The sequence below is a fragment of the Fringilla coelebs genome (assembly GCF_963513975.1).
Source record: "Fringilla coelebs genome assembly, chromosome: 12".
Lineage (NCBI taxonomy): Eukaryota > Metazoa > Chordata > Aves > Passeriformes > Fringillidae > Fringilla > Fringilla coelebs.
The window spans coordinates 9,316,689-9,329,021 of NC_140038.1; the positions used below are offsets into that span (position 1 = coordinate 9,316,689).

General features: G+C 42.1%; 1 protein-coding gene across 1 annotated transcript in view; it reads left to right on the top strand.

Annotated features, from left to right (window-relative positions):
* Positions 1-9,326: 9,326 nt before the first annotated feature.
* Positions 9,327-12,333, top strand: part of NEDD4 (NEDD4 E3 ubiquitin protein ligase) — a gene marked incomplete at its 5' end in the record, with an annotated part of 51,160 nt that continues 48,153 nt past the window's right edge. Inside the window, one exon of the mRNA XM_084213452.1 lies at positions 9,327-9,407. Within this exon, the coding sequence (XP_084069578.1) occupies positions 9,363-9,407 (45 nt within the window). The remainder of the gene's footprint in view (positions 9,408-12,333) is intronic.

Genomic DNA, 12,333 nt, shown 5'->3' on the forward strand with positions numbered 1-12,333 from the left:
TTTCTGGAGTTTTTTCTTTATATGGAAAATGTGCTTTAGGGCTGGCCTAAAATACAGAACTTTGTGCGATGGCAGAGGAGAGCTGCCCAGTTGACCCTTGCTGCAATTGCTGAGCCCAGTGAAGCTGAATCTTCCTCACTGGGGTGCCTTGGTCAGACTTAGTGTGAGTGTTGGTTTTATGCCTGGGTGCTAGCTCTGTTGTGACATACAAGATCCCATTGCTGGTGTTGCCATCCCACTGTATTGGTGCTTGCCTGGTTTTGCTTTCCATATTCATAAGGCACTCTTACAAGATAGTGTTAGTGTGGCTTGAGTTGCTGACATAAAGGGGAAATGTGTGCTTTGATCTCTGGAGTCTTGTATTTGGATTGTAAAATTGCAGGTAAACCCATCAGTGTACCTAGCACAGTCTGTGTGAACAGGATGGAAAGGCATTGCCACAGAGCAGCAACTGGCTACAGAAAAATGAGAAAACCTGAATATTTATCCTTTCATGCCAAAGAGATAGCACTTGTTCAGACTTAGACCACATCCCAGACTATAGAGGTGCTGAGATGAGCTGGCAGGTGGCAAGATTCGATGTTTGCAGAAAATCCCTTAGGCTCTTCAACAAAGAAAAAGAATTCTCACAGAGACATAAGACAACATAAATGGAAGAGAAATCAGAAAGATATGAATTTAACATATCATGGGAGGAGATACTATTAATATATCTCACTGCATTCTAAACATGCTTTACAAAGAGTTCTCAACAAACAATTGACAGACACCCTTTATGTTCCACAGTCATAAAAAATGCAATTTAAAAGCTCCCAAGGTATGAGATGGAATATAATGTAGGATAGAATAGAAGGATATTTTAGAAATTGCTGATTCACCTGAAGTGACAATGGGTTTTAATTGGAACCTCTCAGCTGTAAATTTGAAAGAATTTGTCTTAATGGTTAGTAAAAAGGATCAGAAGAACGAACAATCTGTAAATAGAAATGTCCTAACAGGAAAGATATAAGAGGTAGCAATCTTGGAACTGAAGTCATGAGCTTGTAGATTTAAAATTATTAGATGCTTATGTGCTTAATAAAGATATCCAGAGCAAGTCCTAAACAATTGCTTTGAAATATTTTTAAGTCTCCAGAAATACCAATCTGTATGTGTGAATGCAGCTGGTATTCCAGTAAACAGAATTCCACCTCTGGGGTTAGGGATTGCTGTGTCAAATGAGGCAGTGGTTCATGTAGTCCATACAGTGTCTCTGGCAACTGACATCTCTTCTCTAGAGCAGACCTGCATTATTATGTGGTTGCAGAATAAATGGCTATTTGGAAACTGTTCTAGACTCAAGAGACAGAAGCTCCATCTGAAGCCAGTCAGAGTTAACCAGTGCTTGGATCTTGCTGCTCTCCTCCCTCTCTTAAAAATGGTCCAAGTTAAGCTTGGATGAGGAGACAAAATTGAAGAAAAATATATAGTAAGGCTTACAAATTGGAGCAACACTGGGAAGTTATTCCAAACTTAAGGGAGGAGCAGGGACTTGACTGTATGCTTAAGATGTTTCTGAGTTGGGACCCACAGAATAGTTAACAATTAACCGGAATGTGCCCAGGCCTGGGCTATGCTGTCCTTGTGCTGTGCTGTGTTTGTCCTCTGGCTGCAGGGAAACCTTGGCCAGGTAGCCATAACAGAGGAGCCTGCAGGCAACTCCCACTCAGAGCTGGCAATGATGCCACTTGTGTGTCCTTGCCTTTTATCTGAAAGTGCAGCTGGAAGTTCTCATGTGAACATCCTTTCTGCTTGACCTTTGAAGTAGTGAACAGAGTTGTTTTGTGGTAGGAAAATCCTGTAAAAACTCAAATAAGGTGGCCTTCCGTGGGCAAGATGTGCGTGTGGCTTGGAGGCCCATTCTGTGCTGCACAGTTAGGGGATCTGAAGGGCTGTGAGACTGTACTGTCCTCTCTTTGTAGTGCTCACTCCAGCAAATGGCATTTTAAGCATTACTTCGCAGGATCTGAGTGCCTTTGTTACTGCTTTTGTAACAAACCAACACCACCTAGTGCATAGTTAACATTACCTGATGAAATTGCAAATCTTTCTGTTTCTTTTGTTTTTCCTACCCAGCTTGTTAAAAAAAGAGAAAGGGGTGACATACAAACTCAGGAAAGCCACATTAATTAAGTCAGAAGTGAACTGAGGACATGGAAAAAATTGTTTAGAAAGTATTTAGTGCTAAAAAGACAGCTGTTTCTTGCAGATTACAGTGTTTAAATACCCCAAATAAGAGACTGTCTTGATATAATGCAGAATACATAACTGAATGATTATAGTTCGTGATAGGTCATAACATTTCTGCCATGTGCTTTGGATATGGAGGAAATATCTCACTAGTGATGTAAATACTTGAAATGTGTTGGAACATTTGCATATCTATTCTCCAATGGCTTTGTCGTGCCTCCTCCTGAGTCTGTTCTTCCTGGGCCTGCCTACCCATTTTCTATATCTGGTAATACCTCAGTTCTGAAATCATTAAAAGGCTCCATTTTTGTCCCTGTGGCTCATCTTTTCTCTGCTGTCAGCTTCCTTTTAAATAAACTGCTTTTATATGGATGTATGGTAAGTTATGTATCATTGGAACTTTGCCTATCCACACTACCTAATGAGATGATGCCTATTAGAATAAAATTTCAGTGGATCTCAAGCTGCTGGTTCAAGTAATGTTAGCAGTGTGCTACTGATCCAAAGCATATGCTGCTGTTTGTGTAGGGGGGTTTTGAGTCAAATGTTAAAATGGTACTTGAAAAATTGGCCCAAGGACTGAAATGAGCCTCAGCAGCTTGTGAGCTTCATTTTAACCTATCTATGCATACAAGGGGCCACTTTTTGATGGAACTTTTTTTAAAGTTGTGTATATATTATACCAAATAAACTAAATGTGCTTTTAAAGCCTTCATATGTGGTGAAGGTAGGAAGAAGATACATAGGAAGTTGAAAATATTATTTTATTTCTTCAGGGGTTGATAACCTTATGTTCACTTATTAACTTGTTGGTAGTGGATTTTTGTGATGACTAAACAGAACAGGGCATTACCTGACTGCGGCTGGAGCTGGTCCATCTGTAGCTTCAGGTTTTTGAAGCACTGTGTGGAGGAGGTAGCTAGTGGGAATCAAGAGAAGCTGCTGTTCCTGCAGCCTTCCTCAGGTAGCCAACCTACCTATGGCTTTCAATCAGTACTTCTCAACATACTTACTTTAGAGAGCTATTGGGCTCTCTTTTTGCCCATATTCTTCTTTTGTTTCTAGTATGGATGGGAAAATACAGCACTGTAACTTATCCCACATTATAAATTAACTGATAAGGACTTGGTCATCTCCTTTCTCCTATCAAGAATACTCTTGAGTGTTCTATTTGCCTGGTCTCTATCAGTACTTCAAAAGGACACTTATTCCAAGGGCTATGATAATCATTTCCCAGAGGGATCATGCCCAAATCCTCCTTGCTCTGAGACAAGAGGCATTTTGAAATGTGTTGTTTAAAAAGCTCTGTATAAACAATGATTAATTCTAACTGGAAAAAAAATCTCCTTGATTCTATTTCAAATTGCTTTGAAAAATTAAAACCATCTTTCATGCTACATATGTATAGATGAGAATGATGAAGTGCCTGTGTCTAAGAGGCCTTGCTCAAAGGTTCTTGGTTCTTGCCCCAAAACTATAACTAAAATCTGCTCTGACAAGGATTACTTGTGGACAGCAAAACTGACACAGGGGCCTAAAATGGCTGTCTCTGAAAAAGCAAAATAGCAGATCTCAGTGCTTACTAATAAGGAATTGTTGGAGACCTGTTATGAATTATCTGAAGTTAGCTTTTTATCAAAAACAGTAGCTGTATAATAATACGAGGATATTTACATTTCCCTTGGCTTTTGGCAGAGGTAATACTCTAATCATTAATAAATATCATTTTACAGCATGCACAAAGCTCTACATTCTTGGCAGTCAGCCTGGTTTTTAGGAGTACCTTCTTGTGGGTTTACTTTCTATGCCAGCCAGACCTGAAGATATGTTGACATTTCTTGGATGGTGTGCTATTAAGGTAGTTTGGTATTATCGTAATTAATTCCCAGTGACAAAACTTTCAAGATCATTGGAAGCCAATCAGTGGACCAAGGATAACACACTGAAAATCTGTGTACTCAAAAGTTATTTGAACATTAAAACCACCTCAGAAGTAATTCAAACCAACTAATAACAGCAATTATTTACTATTCCCATTTTCCTAATGAAATAACACAGAAACACTATAAGAAGGAGCATCTTGTGTGAAACTGAGATGTGGGAAGATGGGAGTGCATTAGTGATGTTTAGTCACACACCATATCAGAACACAGCTTCTCCTGGTCTTAGCAATGTTTTAGGCACTGGCAAAGAGGATACAGCACATACTACTTCATACACATATGGAGAAGGATACTCTCAAGGTATTTAAAGAAGAAAAGCCCAAATATGTAATCCCTGGAAAGTTCTTACTTTTCTAACATTGCGATGGGTTGAGCTGTTAGCAAAATATCCATAAGTAGTGTGTTAAACATGGGATCACTGGTGGATAATTAATCTGGGAGCAGTTGACTGGAGCTCATCACTTCAGGGTTTCTGTTCTGGCAGCTCTCCTCCCCCTCAAGCTGAAAATAGAGAGAAAAAGATGACATCTGAGTGGTGGTGATTCAGACATGTGTTTACCATTTCATTCAAATGCATATGCGCAAAATAAGTATGACATTCCCCCTCCACTAGAGTTGCTCTTCCTACTATACAGGTTTGCTCATCAAGACAGATATTTCCAAAAGAAATTGGTTGTAAACTGTTATACAAGTCACAAAAATTAGGAAAAACATTTTTTGTATCTTTCTCTTCTACCCTATGAGAGTTGGAGAGCTCTGCATCTTTCCTGGGAGGCAGGGAAGAAGGGAGCTAGCCCAGAGCAGGTGTTGGTGCCTGGGAAACACAGGCCCACGCTTGGAGAGCAGTGTTAAATTTTGTCTGTAGGTTGTCCTGGAAAAGAGCTACTTGAGCAGAGATTTTCTGGTTCACATCTGGTCTGTCCCTGGGTGATGGTCACACCTCGCTGTCATCCTGCAGGAGCAAGTAGAGCTGCAGAGCTTGAGACTGTTGGAGGCAGTGGTTTGGCTTCAGGCAAAGCACATGGATCCAAACAAGGATATGTTGCTTTTAATGGAAAGAAGAAAAGCTAAGGGAAACAGAACCTGTGACTTTGGAGAACTGAGAGTGAAAAGGAGTAGGAAGGGGGCTGATGAAAACCTGCAAATGAGCTAAAAGAAGCCCAGTTGCAATGCAATGCAGAGACAGCTGCCAGCCTGGAGCGACTACCAGACTGAAGTCCTTGCTTACAAAATATAAGCCTTCATGTTTGGATCAGTCTTGCATCTCGTTGTCATGGTGTTTGAAATCAGTATTAATTGCCAGGATCTAGCCTGCATTTAACAGCAAAGCCAACAAGAGTGTTAAGTCTCGGGCTCTTAACTACATCTCTGCATTAGTCCTTTTACTGAGACATTGCCTTAATAGTAAAGAAATTGAGATTATTAGGATACCAATATGTGTTTACTTCTCTTAGTCATAGCAATGACTCATGACCAATATAATATTTTTCTATTCATTCCCTGTTGTACACAGTTTTCCATTTACCTATCACTGTGACATTGTGAGTGGTTCATAACATTTTCTATTGTATGACTCAGTAGAACAAAAGACAATAGGACAAAAATCTCTTTCTGCCATTTGCATGTGTTTTTTTGGTTTTGTTTTGATTTTGATTTTTTTGTTGCTGTTGTTGTTTTTGGGGGTGATTTGTTGGGGGTTGTTTTTGTTGGTTTGTTTGGGGTTTTTGTTTTGTTTTGTTCTGTTTAGTTGCAGTCAAAATTGCTTCTATTCCTTTTGTTTAAAGGAAGACCAGCAAAGATAATGTATCCAGTTTGATTAAAAATCCTCTGTAGCAAAAGTGTATCCTACATTTAATAAGTCAAAACATACTTTGCTGTTACTTGATGTCTTAGCTTTTATCACTTAACCATCACTATAGTTAACATATATTCTCAAATCAAAGGCTATTGTGATAATCCTTTAGAATTCTGCACAAATGTCCTTTATCCATATAATTTCCTCCTTTAAAAGCAAACACTGCTTTGCTGTTTTTTTTCAAAGTAATTCAGTATTATGGTGTACAGATTCTCTTTGGCCTAGGAAAAGCATTTATGATAAAGAAAGACACAAACCATATTAGCATAAATGTATACAAAATTCAAACCACAAACTGGGTCTATCAGGATGAATGCCTTCAGCTTAGAGATGGAATTTTTAAAAAACTTTGTAAATTTTTGATCTTTCATGGGACTGAAGGTTAATTTAGATGGCAAGAGAAGTCATATTTGTTACCAGATAGGAATTCACTATTGGGATTGGCTAATGAGGTAAAATATTAACAGATTTTTAATGGTATGGATATACAAAGTGTTCCATTGCACTTAGATGATCCAAATTAAGGTTATTCTCTGCAACTGAAAATCGATTATTTGCTTTCAGAATAGCTCTCTTCCACTAAGAGTTTGTAACAGCATACCACCATAAAATATTAAATGCTGGAGATATATATCTAACATAAGTACCAAATGTTTGTTAACATACTGTGGTTTATGTTCCCCCATTTTTAAGTAAAAAGAAGAATTTGGGTGAAGTGATAGATATCTTGCTGGAATATTGGAGATAACTATTGATCCCATTGATAATGCACATGGACCTTACCTTAATATATGGATGCCTCTGAGTATCAAACCCAGAAACACGAGTTCTGTGTTTCAGACCTGTTCATAGCAGGTCATCTGCTTATGGATTTGGGCATTGACTAACTAATGCCTATTCTCAGTCAGTAGTCTTTCCACACAAAAAATGAGTCAGTGCTGTGTTACTCTGCCATTTAAAAAATGTAATATAACAAAATGAGTTTGTTAATGTCCTGTTGTAAGTTTCAAAAGGACATTATTTTAAATTTAAAATTTATTGAAATGACACATTTCTTAAAATTTAATGTCTGAGTTTTGATGTCCTACAGAAAAGCCCAACAAATAATGCACTAATAAAATATTCCCAGTAAAACCTTTATTAAACAGGACTTTGGGATGCTTCTTCTTATAACCATTACTGTACAGAAGAGCTGAGACTGAGACTCCAGAAAGGCAGGCAGAGTTCTGGCTAGTGGCAGTAATGTGTAGTAAGATATTTATAGGGAGAAATAAAAGAGTATCCTTTAATAGACTACAATTATGAAAAAACATTAACAAAAAACCCCATCTGTGAGCTTTTGGGGCTCTGATGCTTTTTCTTTGACTTGGTTTGTACACTCTAGCAGAGTATGAGACAGCACTGCAAAACCCCGTGTTTGTGTTTGACAGCCACAAACCCACTTTTTCTAGCAAGTTGTAACAACAATTTACTAAATAATGTTATACTCAATCCCCGAAAAAAATGGACCTGGAAGTCATGCCTGTTGTAACTTAGGCAGATTTTCCTTCCTTGGCTGTTACCCAGAAATTTCAGTTTGGACACACCTCTAAACTTGTGGTGGAAGACTGATGTAGGCAAAGAATGAGCCAAAAGAATTGGAAACTTTGGGTGTCCAGAGAGTCTATTCAGAAACAGAAGAGGGCTGTTTATTTTGAAATAAACACCCAAAATCCAAAAACTTTTCTGGGTCTTATTTTCCAAACTGTCTTGGTTGGTCTTACAACAGACATTGTTTTCCCGAGTAAATCTACCAATTCACATGAAGCCACTTGCCCAAATGCCACTTTGTTTGTAAGACACTCACCCTATTTTCATAGCTAATACCCTACACTGATTTTGGGACATGCACAAGCTGATGTTGATATTGAGACTGTGTGTGTGTGTGCGTGCTAACGGGCACAGGTTTGCCTGAGTCTTTCTGAGGAGGTGTTACCTGCGTGTTCTGTGGTCTGCTTGGGGCACAGTCCAAAGAGCTGAGCCTGGGTCTGTGTTTGTTTTGGAAAGGAAAGAGTTTCTCATCAGATGATGGTGGCAGAAATAGGTCACCCAGGGCATGAGGGGCCAGGTTGGATCAGTTGAAATGTGGGAAAAGACCCTGGTTCCTTGCCAGTACAGGTGCTGCTACATTTGTTAGTTGTTAGCGACCAGTGATTTTCAGCATTTTCATCCTAAGAGGGAGGTATGTTCTCTGCATTCCCAGACTGTGCAATGCCTGGAGAAGTTTGGCCTAATCTTGTAGTAAGGCTTATGGTTACAAAGCTCAGACTAAACCATTCTATCTACAGCTGTTTTAGCACAGCTCTTGCTGTTGTCCTCTGCCTGCTGGAAAGATGGATGGTCAGGGAGGGATTCCTGAGGGATTGAGTCACAGGCTTGCATGGGGGGCAAGCAGATTTTTTTCTTGAGAAAAGTCTTGACAACTTCATTGTTTTGATTTCAGACATAGCTTTTACAGTTTATTTTTTTCTGTGTTCTGCCATTCTCCTTGCTTGGATGTTATGTCAGGTCATCTCCTCACACCGCTGGGACTTCCTTCCTCCTCAGAGCACCCTGGAAGGCAGCACTGCCTCATCCTGGCAGGTAAAGTCCTTTTTTCCTCTCAGTTTTCCCTAAATTTTTGCTATTTCAGGTTCCCTGAGTACGAGGGGTTAGGCAAGAGCTCCATAGCTTGGGCCTGGCCTCAGAGGTGCAAAAATAATCTCAAGCTGCAGCAGGAGAGGTTTAAGTTAGACATTCGGAAGAATCATAAAAAGGGTGATTAGATACTGCCCAGGGAGGTTGGTAGAGTCACCGTCCCTGGAGGTGTTAAAGGAAAGACTTGTCACTTAGCGCCATGGTCTAGTTGACACGATGGTGTTCGGTCGTAGGTTGTACCCCATGATCTTAGGGTCTTTCTCAACATAATCGATTCTATGGTTCTGTAAAGAAAGACCTCGACAGCGTAAACCACCAGGAAAAAATTTTAGAAAGGCGGCGTTATCCCGCCGCGGCCCTGGGTAGGGCTGCCGAGGAAGGCAGGGCGGAGCACGGCGCAGCTCCCTGAGGGGCGCTGGGGCTGAGGGCGGCGGCCGCGCGCCCCCTCAGGCTGCCCGCGCGGCGCGTGTCTCCAGGCGGGGCGCGGAGCTACAGCCAATCGGGAGGCGCCGCCGGCATCCGGGTGGGCGGAGCCTAGGCTCCGCGCGCCAATCAGACGATGGGTAGAGGCGCGGGGGCGGAGCCCGGGGCGGGCGCAGGGCGGGGCCCGGGGCGGGGCGTAGGTAAACGCGGCGGCGGGGGGCGCGCGCCGTGCGGCCATGGCGGCGTCTCCTGCGGAGGTGCTCGGGCTGCCGGGCGAGGAGGTGAGCGAGGCCCGGGCCGCTCCCCGCTGCCCTCTCCGCGGAGTCGGGCGGCGGCTTCTCCGCCGGGCTGGACCCCCTGCAGGGCGGGTATTCCTTGCGGACCTGCCGTGGTGTGGCGCGGGGCGGGGGAGCGGGGTGAGGTGATGAGGGGGGGTTCCGGCGGGATCGGCGCCCCGGTGCCGGCTGCCCTGAGCCCCGGCCCGCCGTAAGGTGGCGGCTACCGTGCCGTCTAGCACCGGCATTCCTGTCTTCTCCCACGGGAAGCTGTGGAGCCTCCTCTATGGACGGAGGGATCCGCGTGCGCTCGCAACTTCCTCGTGACAGAGTGAAGCGGGATTTCTTCTCCCCCCGCTCTCTTCCCGGTACCGAAGAATCGCGCCTTTGTTCCGGGCTTTGTCACCGGCAGCGTGACAGGAGCCGTGCGTGATTAGAGCGGTACAAAGGTAGAGCGGTGCCTGAGTGATGGGGCTCATCCCAGCGTTGCCATTAGCGGGAGTGTGAAAACCTGTCTGCGTGTCGGTGTTTTTTTTGCAATAAACCCGTGGGTGACTGAAAGTGACTCCTGCAGTGGCCTCTGTCCTCAGGTCGTAGTTCCTGAGCACGTGGATCTTTTGGAAAGTGGCTGGGGCTGGTGTACCTGTTACTGGGTGTAAGTGGCAGACAGGTGGGGGTGGCTGTTGCGTTGTAACCGAGGCTTGTGCGTGGGCCAGAATATTATGGAATAGTTAACTCTATCAAGAAGAAGGAAAGTCAGGAGTTCTTCTAAATTGCAGATGCAGGAAGACTAAAAGCAGTATCTCTGAAAGCTGTTTGGTGACCTGTGTGAAGTGTCAGTAGTGTTGTCTTTGAGCCAACAGGATATTTTACCAAGATTGTCTTTGATCAGCTCTTTTTTGTGTTCAGGCAGTGATGATCTCTGTGTCAATGTGTACTTGTTGCATCCGTAATAGGAATTTGGTTTGTTAAAGCTCTAAAATACTATTCCTTTTCTTGTTAGCATAACTCTCTTTCTCAAGTTGTCTTTTATTTCTGGAGAAGTAACTAAAAAGCTCTTGAATGACTTTTTTTCTTCATCTCAGTATTTGAATTACATAGGATTTCTAATACAGAATTAGCACTCCATACTGCAAGGGTTGCATAACACTTCCTATTGCAAGATCCTGTTTTCATTTGCTAGTAACTTTCTGAGGCTATGTAGTTGTACTAAAAGATTCCATGCCTTAGGCTCTCTACTTTTACATTGTTAAGCTTTGTTCGGTTTAGCTGCTTTGTAGCCTTCATTGCTATGGTGAAAATGTTTTGAAATCTGCTTAAAATTTAACAATTCTGATCTTCCCTCAATCTTTTTGACCATAAATATATTCCTTTGGAACTGGGGGAAGGGGGAAAAGTGTGTAAAAAATCCATTAGCTCTAACTTCTTCTGTAATCCAAAAGCTTAGCCAAACTTTTTCAAGTGACATACGTGAAAAGTGCAGTTTGTTTATGCTCAGAGACTTTAATATTCAGTGAGTACATACTGATTTGTGTGTCAAGTTATCTCCATAGTTTTTGTGTGAGATTCTGCATGCACAAATGACAAAACAAATGATCTTAGGGTTACAAGAAAACTGCTCTGCTAGCTGCTCTTGCCTAGGATACAAGAATGGAAAATAGAGTTCTCCCTCCATGGATGGTCTTTTTTCTGTCCTCACAGAGTTTAGGTCTGGAAGATTGTGTACACAGAAGCACAAGAAAAACACGGTCAGAAACGCAAGTCATACTGAAAGTATCAAGGACTTTTCTGTTGTCCCCCCACGTTGTTTTGCAGTCTTGTCATAGTTTGCACACTGCTGCTTTCCCAGGGCTGCTCTGGGGCCTGTTTTGCAGGATTTGCTTTGGGTGTAAATCAGAATTGTCTAATAAAAGAAAGCAATGTTATCTGCAAAGCCTCTTGTTGCAGTTTTTGGATGTGATGGATAAATTGTTATTTAGGAAGGCAGACGAGGAGAAGTAGGTGTAATTGTTGAGGCAGTCGAATGCAGTATTAGTGTGGGTTCCATCACAACTCAGGTTAGGCATTTATGACAGATTTCTTTGTTAATGGTGTATTAATTACTTGGACTCAATAAAGGATTGCTAATATGATGTTGCTGACAGAAGCTGGTATAAAAAAGGTGTAAATGAGGTTATTGTATATACAGTGGGTTTGTGTGTGTGCTCTATGTAGGTATCTGAGTTGCAGTGCCTGAATCTAGCAGTTGCAGTTTTCCTTAATTTCTCTGGTTCAGTTTTTCGTCTGTAAAAGTATCCTGTCACCCACAGGACTTAAGGCTTAGTATTGAAATAATGAGCACTAGTAAGGTCGAAGTGGAAAAAACAATAGTTCTGTATTCAGAGCAAGGTCTTAGCAGTAGAAAAGAAGATCTCAAATGGGATGGAAATAAGAACAACATGTTGCTTTTTATCACCCTAGTAACTTTTTCTAAAGGGGAAAGGAATGCGATAAAATGTACTTCCTTCTTCCCAGCAGGTCGGACTCCTCTCCCAGCGCTCTCTGCTGCAGGCTCCTTGGAGCCATCAGGGGAGCTGCCTGAGGCGTGGCCCGTGCTGTGCGGGCCTGCCTGCCCCGCCGTGCTCGCGTACATCTTCCTCTGAATGCAGGGCAGGTGTTGGTTGGCACACACAGGAGCAGACTGACACAGCTGCTGCTGCTTTACTTTGTCACAGCAGGGTTTTGGCTGGAGGGCTTTCTCATACAAAACTTTCAAGTTGTTAAGACTTGGATTTCTGTAGATTAATCACTTTAATCAAGCGTTTTCTAACAAGGTAGTCACTTCCATTTACTGTATTTTTGTGACAGTTGACTGTAGTACTAAATACAATATTGTCTATCAGTAATTATGGAATGCTCTTTCAAAGACTGAAGGAAGAATTGTTGCTATCTT